We start from the raw sequence: 13,504 nt of genomic DNA, 5'->3' as shown, positions 1-13,504 counted from the left end.
GCATTCCCGTTGCCAGGGAAGTTTTGGGATTATACTGAGCAACTTTTACTATGGGACCAACCACGAAAACGAGAAACAAAATTTGGCTGTTTGATACATTTAGGCTGGTCCATTTTCTATGGGAGGGTAAATTTTTGTAACCAATTCCAATTGGTGACTATAGTATTTAAGGCCATGTAGGTGATATTTAACCTCATTATACGTGTAAACTAGAACCTAGTCGTTTCCTTTAACGTCTAACCTCACATGGCGAGCCTGCCAGTGCGGCCTAGCGCTGCACTGGCAATTCTCCTTGGTATGATAGAAAGGAGAGTTTAGCTTCAGCAAAGTTTATAGCAGGGTTCGAAAGGATAATTATCAATGATAGTTATCTTGATCTTATCGTGATTCTTATGCCTGATAATTATCGATTTGATAATAACCTAAAATTTACGAAGATTCTAAGACGAGATTTTAAAATTTACTAAAGAATTCAAATGAAATAAATATAGCACCATCCATACCTGGGATAATTATCGTGATAATTATCAAAGACTATCTGGATAATTTCGAAGCCTGGTTTATAGTATAGTTTGTGTACATAGTGTGGCTGCATCCAAGAGCCGGCAGGCGTACAACAGGCTAGTGGGGAGTTTGGGGCGAGCGAGAGGGCGCATATTTAAGAAAACGTGAGTGAGCTAGAGAGGTTTATACTGTAACGGCACAGTTAAAGTGGGCCAGTATTTTGATCTCGTAAAAAACTATCTTCTTGCTACCCCACACTAGCGTCTCCGTCTAGTCAGCGCTATGGAAAATGGCGTCTGCGGCGCTGCGCAGTTGCGACAACGTTGCGTCGAGCAGCAGCCATACGGCTCGGCTACGACTGCGCGACTGGCGACGGCGGCGGCGATAACCATAGGTTGGAGCGGAACACAGCGATCGGACCTTTCGTTGCCACCTATGGGTGTCGCCGCCGCCCATCGCGAATCACGCAAAGTCGTGGCCGAGCCGATAGAGTTGACTAGACGTTGACGTTTGGGAGACGCTAGTGTGGGGTCTCTCAGACACGCCTCCCAAACGTAAGCTGCTTGTAATAGTTGTTAAAACTATTGAATGGACTTAATGTTTATTATAATAACGTAGAAAATCAATTAGGAAATTCCAACTGTCAATTTATGGTTGTCTCTTAATACAGGTATCCTGAATACTTAACCTCCTAAGGCCCTATACCTATAGTACTTCTTCAGTTCGATGAAATTTAAATCATATTCAATTGGAACAGTCGCTTTTGCTTTGTTTCGTTAAATTTTCAAACAACGCAAAATCAACTATATTTCCTACAAATTAGGTTCTAATTCCAGTGGCAAATTTTGAATTTTACATTTGTATGGCTGAAGGCTAAAAAGAGGCACCAGCACAGATATTTTTTAATGAAAATAATTAAACAAAGAAAATTAAAAGTTTTATAGCATTTTTCAGTTTCCTAAGTTAACTAAACAACATCACAGAATAAATAATAGTACTACCGTACAGAAAGGAAACTTCCTACCAAAGCGAAGTTTGACAGCGGTTCAGGGTCGAATCTTGCTGTCCCTTTCTAGTATATGGCACTATCCCTTTCGGCTGTTTAGGGTTGTCAAAATTCAAGTCATTATCTTATCTGTGGTCGTGCACCCAAAGGGATGTCAAGTTGTGTCAGCCCTAATAATTGCTCGGAGCAATGCTGAGCCGAACGGAGCCGGAGTTTAGCCGAAGCGAGGAGTTTCGCACCCCTGACAACATTCAATATTTTAATACGAATAAACATGCCTATTATGTTATGTGTTGTCATTTAATTCAAACGTTTTTACGTGATCATAATACTGGCACAATACTTACACTGTGACATCATCCACTCATCATCAGTTGGGCTTAGGTCAACTAATTAAGGTTCCATGAAAATTCTAGGTTTAATCTATGTGGCATTGAATTTTGCACCTTAAAAGTATGAGCACAAGGTTTTGAATTGAGAAGACACGAGAACGGCTCATCTAGGCAGGGAGCACATAATATGAAAACTTTATCGTCCGTCCAGTGGCGCCCTCATTGGGAGAATTGTGTTTTCTGATAAACCAATTAATTTTCGTATAAATCAGTATATGTGACGTTTTCAACCAAAAGGTACCACATTGTCGCTTGTTGATGAGGTTGATTTCTAATTGAAGCTATATAGAAATAGCGCCTTACTGACAAGCGACAATAAGTACCCTTTTGGTTGAAAATGGCACATATCAATATTGTTGTCCTATTGATTCCCCAACTTTTGGTCTTTGTCACATAGTTTTATATTACCAAGGTCGGCAACGCGCGTGCAGGGTCGGCAACGCGCGTCTAATATCTCTGGTGTTGCAGGCGTCCATAGGCTACGGTAACTGTTTACCATCCGGCGGGCCGTATGCTTGATTGCCACCGACGTGGTATAAAAAAAATACCAAAGAGAATTAAGAAGACATAGAGTGCTCACTCCATACATCAGTTTTGTTACCAAAACGATTATTATTTGTGACATCTAGTGTCGAGTAGCAGTACTGGTAGTTCCGCTACTTGACGCTAGATGTAGACTACGAAAATAATAATCGTTTTGGCATAGAGTAACTTATACTAGAGCGGTACTGTCATAGTAAATTTTGTAACCACAGAAAATTCACTGCCATCTATCGACACACCTTAAAACTAAAAATGAAGATTTATAAAAATACGATAAAATGTATTTAAATATGGATAAATGATTTTTTTTACTTGCATTAAATATTTTTATGATTTTGACCCATGTTCTGTCACTGATATGCGTTAAAATTGTTAAATAACAAACGAAACCGTCAACGCCATCTATACGACAGTAGGCCAAGGCTAGTAGCGCCCTCTGATCGAGAATTAAATTTTCGTGATTTTCGAGGCACGTTTTTTTCCTTAGACTGTATCCATCTATTACGGAGTTATATCTATCTTTGGTTTTGGTAACAAAACTGATGTATGGAGTGAGCACTATGTCTTCTTAATTCTCTTTGATATTACTTACTTTTGACTTTATCACCTAAACAGAATACAACACCTACTGATTGCGAGTCGGACTCGCGCACCGAGGGTTCCGTACTTTTTAGTATTTGTTGTTATAGCGACAACAGAAATACATCATCTTTGAAATTTTCAACTGTCTACCTATCACGGTTCATGAGATACAGCCTGGTGACAGACAGACAGACAGACGGGTCTTAGTAATAGCAAAGATAGATATAACTCCGTAATAGATGGATACAGTCTAAGGAAAAAACGTGCCTCGAAAATCAAGAAAATTTGATTCTCGTTCAGAGGGCGCTACTAGTTTTGGCCTACAGCCGTATAGATGGCGTTGACGGTTTCGTTTGTTAATTAACAATTTTAACGCATATCAGTGAAAGAACATGGGTCAAAATCATAAAAATAATTAATGCAAATAAAAAAATCATTTATCTATATTTAAATACATTTTATCGTATTTTTACAAATCTTCAATTTTAGTTTTAAAGTGTGTCGACAGATGGCAGTGAATTTACTGGGGTTACAAAATTTACTATGACAGTACCGCTCTAGTATAAGTTACTCTATGGTAATAGGGTCCCGTTTTTATCATTTGGGTACGGAACGCTAAAAAATTATTGGTTTACATATTAGGAAACACAATTCCCACACAATGAGGGCGCCACTGGACGGACGATGCCCTCGTAAGAACTAATGCGTAGTTTAAATTATGTATAAGTCGCTTACTAACAATAATTATAATAAATCATCGTCACCGTTTTCATAATTAAATCTATAGAATTTATTAAGTTTGCTTTTTTTTTGTGAAAAGCAGGTTTGCAAAAGTAACAATATTCCTAATTTTATTTTTCCTAATCCTATTCCGTCTAAATACCTACGTAAACTAAGTACGAATATTAACTTGTTATAACTACTAGTACTAGTTACCATTTAGTACATTGTTATAAACAAGAGCGATTTATGAATTAATGTATTTATGTGTAATCTATGTTATCAAATAGCTTAAAAATAGCTTAAATATTATAACACAAACTTAATATATTCTTTAGATTCTATGTAACAGTATAAACGGCTTATAATAATATCCAGTTGTGGTGTGTGATAACTAACAATAGAATTTGCGGGTAAGGATTGTGCGCTCTAAATAGGTGTGGTAATACTGTGGCTTTGGCATAACTTTTCTTCGCCTAATCTAATGTTTCATCTAATCAACTGTTGACATAATAAGATGCATATTTTGTGGTAATTGGTTTACAAAACGTTAACCATATTTATAGATTAAGGTAATCATTTATTTGGGTAGAATTTTAAATGACTTCAGATTGAATGTCATAGATTTTGACAAAGTATTTGGGTTACGAAAGACACTGAAAATAACGATTAAGACTAACTGCGAAATCTCTAGAACAGTCCTGTTTGGTATGTATATAAATTGAAGGCCCCTTTTCATGTCCACACCATTTGACATTTGGGGACCTCGAGGATTCGCAGCCATCTTGGAAAATGTGTACCACCCTGGAGAAATTCGCGTTTTACTCTAAATCTACGTAATACATCTTGTAATAAAAAATACTTGCTGAATCCAGATTAAACGCTTATACCCATTCAGGGGATATTCTCTTAATAGGAAACTTGGAGGAATATGAATTCCACTTTTGGCTATACATTTGTTTGTACACATCCTACTCCAATATCAACATTTTACTCGACTGCGACTTAACCAGAAAGTAGGGTTATGGGTTTAAGTACTGATAATTCAGTACATCCTGTAGCTTAGGATACTGGACGGATATTTTTATAATGACGTATCAGTAGATTCCTCTTGCCCTTCACAACCTGTTGACATTGACTTCTGAGCCATATTTCTATGAGATGGCTTTGTTTTGGAGACCTAGTGTTGTAAACCTTTTTTATGTGAAAAGCTTTCATTTTGCCATACACGATAATCATATAAAATCCATAGCTACCGAAAAAACAATTAACCATTATAAACAATAATCTGGTTAAGTTATCTTTTGTCTTTAACAAAATGTAGTGCACTGCAAAAATGTAGTGGTAAACATAGTTGTACAGTGGGTAATTTTTAATGCGTACATTTTACTTAAAGAAGCATGCAAACATTCCTTATTAACTTACTTTTTGCATATTACTACAGTTACCCCAGAGTAATAGACCATATCGCAAATTGGACATTACATGTCCATTGAATGCTAAGAGTGCAGTTTTTTGCGAAGAAAGTTGAGAGAGCCTTCGCAGGGCAAATATTAACCTGTTTAATTTATCAATTAACATTACTGTATGGTCTTTCCAGTTAGTATAGCATCTAAAATAACACCCAAGAAACGAATTGATGACACACATTCAATCGCATGACCATCATAGTTTATATTTACATTCCTTGGCTCACCTTGTGGTGCATAAAATTCCATAAATTTTGTCTTAACGAGGTTAACTTTCAAATTATTATTTGTTAACCACAGGTTTACATCCTTAAAGATTTGGTTGATTTCATTTTCATAATTTTGAGTATCTTTCTCTTGATATTGACTATAATATATGATTTGTTCGCAGTAAGGGAAAGAGGAATGGTATCGTGACTAATCCGGCAATGCGACTTGTAGCGAATGTCAGAAACGGACTCGGTAAGTAAGACAAATCTCTCTAATTATTAATGGACGCCCTCCTACTCGTGCAAGTAGCCAGCGCCTTTACTTGCCCCAACCGCTTGTGCCGTGCCGTGTGTAAGGGTTCCCTATTGTGTTGCAGAAAGTTTTTTGACATATTTTTGTATCGCACAATGTTACTTGGCAGAAATGTCGTTTGGCAGAATTACCTTTCGCATAATATTAATTTACACAATTTCTTTTTGCATAATACAGACATGTATTATTTGGCAGAAAACCCTAACCTAACCCACTTAGAAAATTCTGCCAAATAAATATTATGCGAAATTACTATTATGGCAAGTATACTAATGCGAAAGTATCATTCGACTAAAAGTTTTCTGCGATACGTGTTATGTGAAGAGTATTTCTGACAAATAATATTCTGCCAGACGAGGGAAACCCGTGTGCAAGCACAAAAACTTTGAATTCACGTATATTTTTTATTTATTTAACAGACAGCGCCGCAGCCAATATTCGTCGCACAGGGGTAGCCCTAGCAGCGAGCGCCAGCTCAGCCAACCCAGCTGTCAAAACCAACGCCTTCCAGTGGAGGAAAGAGACACCGCTATAAACTAAAGCGAGACAAGACCGGAATAGAAAGTTATGTTAAGTAGACAAAGGTTTCTATAGGGCGCCAAATTAACACATTTTTTCGCGTATGAAGGAAAGCAGCGTTAGCGTCTGACAAGTGTAGGTCCATAGGTTTGATGACAAATTTTCATTAATTGTATCAATCGATCAGGTTTGTTTTTGGGATCAAATGTCTATATGGGACCCGCAGCATTAAATCAATACAAAAGTCAGAAATGATAGTCAAAGTCCTATCCTATTGTAAGTACAAAGTTTCAGAGCAATCTAGCTAGTCGTTTTAAAATGAGAGCGGAACTACGTTTGTATGGAGAACCGAGCTTGCCGGGGACCCTTAATAATTAAGGCAAATTAAATGACATCAAACGTTGACGCCAAAATGACATCATCATTTTTCAAGGGAGGAAGTACCACGAGTTTGACACTGACATTATCGTGTGCGTAACTTACTTTCTATGCATCTCGCTCGTACTGACTGTATTAGTGCGAGCGAGATGTATGGAAAATAAGTTACGCAGACGTTAGCGAATATGTCAGTGTGAAACTTGTGGTAGGGCTACTTGTATCTGTACAAGTACATACAGAAGAGCGAGAGAGCAAACGAAATAATGAATCGGTATTATAAATCAAAGAAATAAATGAGAAAATGGTGTAATGTTTTTGTTTATATTAATGATATTCACAATTATGTCGGTCTAAGGGAATTATAATATACTAAACTATGATCCTAAAGACTTGGCAAATAAGTCTCATTACATTTAGACTATGATATTAACAATATTATTATTTGTAAGTTATGTAAATATGATTTAATTGTGTAAGTGTAATTTGAATCTGAGATATTGTGTAATATTATGATTTTGATATTTTTATATGATGTGACATTCTAATTTTTTATGTATTATAGTTTGTCTATGTGAGCCAATTAAATGTAAAAACTGAGAATTATAAATAAATAACACATTTTTCGGCCCTTCGGCCGGAAAGCGTCAATTTTCGACCCGCTGCGCTAAACAAATTTGCCACTTTCCGGCTCAGTTGAACAGAAAAGTAGTACTTATACACAACTCGACCAGTAAATAAGAAAGCCTCAGATCACATGCTTGTTGACCTCGGCCTTGCCTCGGCCGACAATTGCATGTAATCTGAGCCATTTCTTACTTAACTGCCCTAGGTGCCCTATTGTGTTGCAGAAAGGTTTTTGACATATTTTTGTATTACATAATGTTACTTGGCAGAAATGTCGTTTGGCAGAATTACCTTTCGCATACAGCTTTTCGCATAATATTACTTTGCAGATTTCTTTTTGCATAATATTATTTGGCAGAAAACCCTAACCTAACCCACTTAGAAAATTCTGCCGAATGAATATTATGCGAAATGACTATTATGGTGAGTATATATTTATGCGAAAGTATCATTCGATTAAAAGTTTTCTGTGATATGTGTATTTCTGATAAATAATATTCTGCCAGATGCGGATAACCCGCCCTAGAGGGTAACCCGCCCTAGGTATGTAATAATAATATAATATTTAAACTTTGATATTTAAAACTACAAAAGCGTTCTTTAAAAAGCAAGCGTTTAATCATTTAAATATCGACCTTATTTGTTGACATGTAAGGTCGATAATGAAACACATTAAACAATGACGTTTACGCATTCGTCCATACAAAAACGATTGTCGTATTAGTTGCGTTTAAAAAAAAGTATCTAAGGAGAATTTGTAGTTTGACAAATCGGCACGTAAAAAAACTTGGCAAAATGGTTCCTCATTACAATTCACCACTTTATGTCAAACTTAGAAATAAAAGAGAATGGAACCTTTTCATCACACTCGCTCAGTAAACGTGGAATTGCACGCAGGCTTAGCGGGAACTATAGAAAAAGCATTTTCCCTACGGAGTTATGAAGTTTCTGCTACCGTAATTGACAGTTTTTTGTCTTTATACTTCATTTTTGTATCGCAAGTGTGATGAAAAACATTGTGTGTAACTTAGGGCGTAATAATATCGCAAACTCGAGTCTATAAATCGCTCCGATAAGCCGTAGCGATTTAACTATACTCTCGTTTGCAATATTTAACTTACGTAACGTAACCAAAAATGCTAAATAAACAATTTTGTCTGTTTTGTAGGATGATTTAATACGGTGCTTCGTTTTGATATAACGTTTTTAATGTAATGCAATGTTTCACATAATGTAACATTTGATATAATATCCTCCTAACCATACAAATGAAAAATCCAAAATTTGCTACCAATATTTGAATAGTGTAGGAAATAGAGCTGATTTTTGTCTTGTAAAATTTAACGGAATAACCCAAATGCTACTCTGTTTTAATTATATATGATTTAAATTTCATCGAATTGAATAAGTACTATGTATACTTATAGACAGGATAGTGAGCATAAGGAGGATATGAGACTTATATCTACTAGATATAAGGTGAATTTCATTTAAGACAACAAAAGTAGAAACACTAATGCCAAATTTTATGTGAAAAAACTTTATATCAAAAACGATGCACCCATGACTGTATTTATAATACTCTCAATCTAAATCTATAGTTAGATAAAAACGTCCGTAGTGACTAAGTTTGCTCGGTTAGGCTAAATTTTCTTAAGGAAAATTTACTTTTAACTCGATTTAAAAATATATAGTAAATTTAGTGTTAAATTAAATGACAATCAGTTAAAACTTGAAAATGCACGCTACGATTTTTATTTAAGTCTTTGAAATATCTTAAGACATTCTACCTTCCGTCTATAGATTCACGGTTGATTTCAGCTTGAGACTTTTTGTCAAAAAAGCTTGATACGTTTATGACTTCCATAGCAAACGTGTGCAAATTAATTTAGAAAGCTACGTACAGTTGATCTTCGCCGAACTTGGCAAAAATTAATACCAAGGGGCGCCGTAAGTCCTTAAGGGCGTCCGCTAGATGGCGCGGTTGCTCGAAGCGGGTGTGCGGGTTTACGAAATATGAAAACGTAGTATGAGCATTGCTGAGTGGTGCGTGGTGGATTACTGAATAAATGATATGATATGACGCGTGCGACGGATTTCACCTAAAATGGCACCCGCGTGCGTGCGCCCGCTCCGTGAACCCGGGCCACTCAAGCCAGTTAGCGGTGGCCGAGTGGCCTAGGCAACTGCCGCGAATGCAGAGTACACTGGTTCAATGCCAGCCCTGGGCACTGGAGGCCTTGGTCACTTTCTTTCGTTTATGACATTTCAGTTAATAAAAAAGTTGTTTTAAGTTATTAAAGTTATTGAAAAATATACGTAGCTAAATGGTACGGTAGCATTCCTAAGGTTAGAGCTAAAATACAAAACAGAATCCAGTGGATTGATCCCAAAAATAGTACAATAACCATACAAATGTGATCTCAGAAATGCGAACAAAATAGACATTCTGGTTTAAAAAAATGTGCATTTAAACGTAATATTATGGTAAACTAGTCCCTTTGGCCGGGTCTGTACTGACCGAACGACTGTCCGGTCGGTGTAAACCCGGTTTGTGTAGATATGGTGTTTCTATAGATTTTAAGACACAATACATACTTTTACTTATCTATAAATTCTCAGAAATAACATCTAAAAGAATTAAAATTAAAGTCTATAGAAACACCAAAACATTCTGATGTTTATACACAAGTTAATATATGGCAATATGTATTAATATGTAATTTAGGTAATAAATAATAAATTTAGTAGGGTTTTGAAATTTTAAGATGGCAACACCAACTTTAGTATACGCGTGTATAATTTAACAAAATGGTTACTAACACTAACGCAATATTAGCGGATATATGCAAAAATATATTATCACTTCAAAATTTAAACAATTAACAAGATACCTCAATGTCCTCAATATAGAATCGGTACTTTTTGGTTTTCTTATTTGCTTTGCTTCCAATGTTTTCTTTAGTGACAAAAGTATATCGTTTTATGTAAACCAATACGGGTAATTGCGGCCTTCACATTGAGGCATATTTACACAAGGATTAGTGTTTATTGCGTTTCATACTTGCGTTTAGTGACAAATGTATGAACTCGTACTAAACAGTAATCAATGTGTAAACATGCCCCGGTGTGAAACCCAGTTACACTTATCCCGCAGGTACACTTACCCGTATAAACCATTTTAGAGGCCCCAACGGGCATATAAAAAATTATATTCAAATTAAATATATTCTCAGTAGTTTCAAAAAGCAATATAATTTTAATAATAATATTCAATGAATAATTTTACTAATAGTTTTGAATATTATACCACATTAACGAATTCACCTCATAATAGGTTTATTACATTTAAAGTAATTTTAAATATTATGTGAAAGAAAATTAGGTGAAAGTCATTTTAAATTTAACACAGTATTGTTCGAGGCACTAATGTTTAGGAGAAAAGAGGAAAAATTATAAATGTAATGACTTCTTTATTATAGAAAGGTTTCTCAACAATATTCTAGAGACGACTATGCTTGATAAATAACTAACAATAGAAAATAGTTATTCATTCATTCATTCATTTCATTTATTTATTTCTTTAACAATAATGCATTTGTTATACAAGGGTGTAAAGTTGTTGTTTTACTCTCGCGCTAATATTGATATCCGAGCAAGCTAGATTCTAAAAAGTGGAATCTTGAGCGTTGCGAGGGTTTAACAAACTTTGCTACCGAGTAAAACAAACTTTTTCACCACACGAACCCAAGGAAAATACTAACAACTGTAAAACTGTAAACAGATTTAATTGAAAAATGAACGATTTGTCAGTCAACAATAAAACAACATATAACTCTTAAATATAGTTTAATTCACCAACACAACGTTTAATATAATCATTTAGTTCTAATTTAGAAGAAAACGGGGGCGTTTCAATCAATGTTAGCACTTAAAATAAGATAATGCAGAAGTCATTGCTAATAAAAATTAGAATTTTAAAAATTCTCAATGGTATAGTTGTGGTAGTGTTTCGGCGTAAGATTAAAAATCGAATTAAATTTAACTACATTTTTGAGGCTGAATCTTGATCGAGTTTGAATTTCGTGTCATAAAAATTGAGGCTAGGATACTTTTTTATATTTTATTTAAATATACAAAACCGCGATCTATAATAAAGGGTTGACTTGCTTTAAAAGCGGTTCGTGACATCTGTTTTTATTTTAAAATCGTAGTTATACATTTTTAGTGTACAGAGTTTTCAAGATTATTCGTCCCTAGATGAATATTTTGAATAATTATTCATTTGATTAACTAGATGTATCTAGCAAGGGGATACATACACAAATATAACAAATACTATACCTATCTCATGTATATTGTATTTTTAGTATCACAAAAAGTATCAAGATATGTCACTCTGTCTAAGAAAAGTGATTTTAAAATATCTGTTTTGAAATACATAGTTGAAAGTTATACTCATTTTATGATTAAAATGTTGTCATAATTTTCCCTTGCTATAAAAATCGCTTCGAAACCTCAATTTCACAGGCGTACTATAAAATATCTTGATAGTTTTTGACGCTAAAATGTCAAATTATTTTTTGTATGATAGTTGTGAATCAATTCTTGCTAATCTCCAGTCAATATTTTTTAGTTTTTTTTTTTTAATTATTTTTAATGATTTGCCGTGTGGGTCATATTAATATATATATATGACTTTCATACAAAAATCGTCGCATATAGCGTATTAGTTTACACTTATTTTGTAAAAATATACTAATATTTATTTATTGATTTTTGGCCGCGTGATATTATATTCTAAAATCTAATGTAACGTTCATAATAATATGATTATGATGCGTTTAAGATTTGTTAAATACACAGTAAAATAGGTAAAAAATATACTTGTCGCATTATACCAATTAAAATTATACGAAACGATACATTAGGTTAAAAAATATTATGTCAAATTACGTGCCCAATGTCGTGCAATTTTAAAAAGTTTACGAATTAAAGCCAATGTTAACGCTGTCGCCTAGACGAGGCATGCTATCCTTATCGCACCTATGCATTGGAAAAGGACAACATTTATACACATCAGCCAGGTGCAAGTTATATTACAGAATTTTTGAGCCAACAGCGGCAGAATATACATTTAAATCCAATATTTATAATATTTTTTAGTCTAAATATTTGCCATATAAAATAATAAAAACTATTTTTGTCAAAAGTTTAGGTCAATCAATCAATTGTTTATTGCACTATGGTAAAATCAAGAGGTCATCATAATTATGCCAAATACTGGCAGTCTTGTTTACTCTTTGACATTTCTATTGAATGCTATTTCGGTTTGATATTTTGGGCGTATTTTGTCGTCTATATCAAAGAGAATAGGGAATATTACTGCAATGTTCTGCCACCAGAGTGCAGGACTAGCCTTTTTAGTAAATCATAGAGTAACTTATACATACTGTACCTTTAACAGGTTTTTGACAAGTTTTCAGAGATAATAAAATATGACGTTGATGCATCAAGGCGGTTTGCTTACAGATGACCTACCGGGAAACGCGAATCCGAAAATTCGCCATCTGCCTCTTTATCGCTCGAATATGCAAGAGTGACAGAGATGTTAGATAAAGAAATTTTCTTGTTTCACGATAGACCCTCATATTGTGGTAGTGGCGCCCTGGCGCACCCTACGCAGTTTCGCGTAATACTCCCTAAGACATAGTGCTCACTCCATACATCGGTTTTGTTAGCAAAAAGACTATTATTTTCGTAGTCTACATCTAGCGTTAAGTAGCGGAACTATCAGTACTGCTGCAGCCCACAGGAGTTATATCTATCTTTGCCACAGGCTTGGTTCGTAAACTTTCTATTTGCACATTTGTGTGAGTTTGGTGACATTGTGATTTAGATTATGATTTGTTTGCGTTGAATCTTGTACGAATATAGCGTAGGTGGTGCCGTGATGTTGTGAAGAAATATATTGAAATATATATAATTTCTCTTAGTTGTGTGTTTTATTTTGAATAAATACTGCCCAGAACACAGATTTAATATATACGCTAGATGACGCAAATACCACGATTTGTATTGAAACCAAGCGTGCCGACTTTTTCATACAAAATTTACGCATAATATTATTTTAAAATTACTTATCTGTAATAGGAAATATGTTCTTGCCTTTGGGTGCTCGCAATTTATGGGCTATTGCAGTTAATTATCATGCAACGAAGCATTTTTTAAGCTTTCACGGACGT

At 34.8% G+C, this 13,504-nt stretch overlaps 1 protein-coding gene across 1 annotated transcript in view; it reads left to right on the top strand.

Moving 5' to 3' along the window:
* The window catches only part of LOC134753462 (ankyrin repeat domain-containing protein 50), a 97,318-nt gene extending 84,064 nt beyond the window's left edge, over nt 1-13,254 (top strand). The window contains exons 44-46 of the mRNA XM_063689336.1: nt 585-668; nt 5,608-5,678; nt 6,158-13,254. Of these exons, the coding sequence (XP_063545406.1) occupies nt 585-668; nt 5,608-5,678; nt 6,158-6,273 (271 nt within the window). The 3' untranslated portion in view covers nt 6,274-13,254. The remainder of the gene's footprint in view (nt 1-584; nt 669-5,607; nt 5,679-6,157) is intronic.
* The last annotated feature ends 250 nt before the right edge of the window (nt 13,255-13,504 follow it).

This window comes from Cydia strobilella, chromosome 27 (assembly GCF_947568885.1).
Source record: "Cydia strobilella chromosome 27, ilCydStro3.1, whole genome shotgun sequence".
Classification (NCBI taxonomy): Eukaryota; Metazoa; Arthropoda; class Insecta; order Lepidoptera; family Tortricidae; genus Cydia; species Cydia strobilella.
This window is presented reverse-complemented; position numbering and strand designations above follow the sequence as displayed.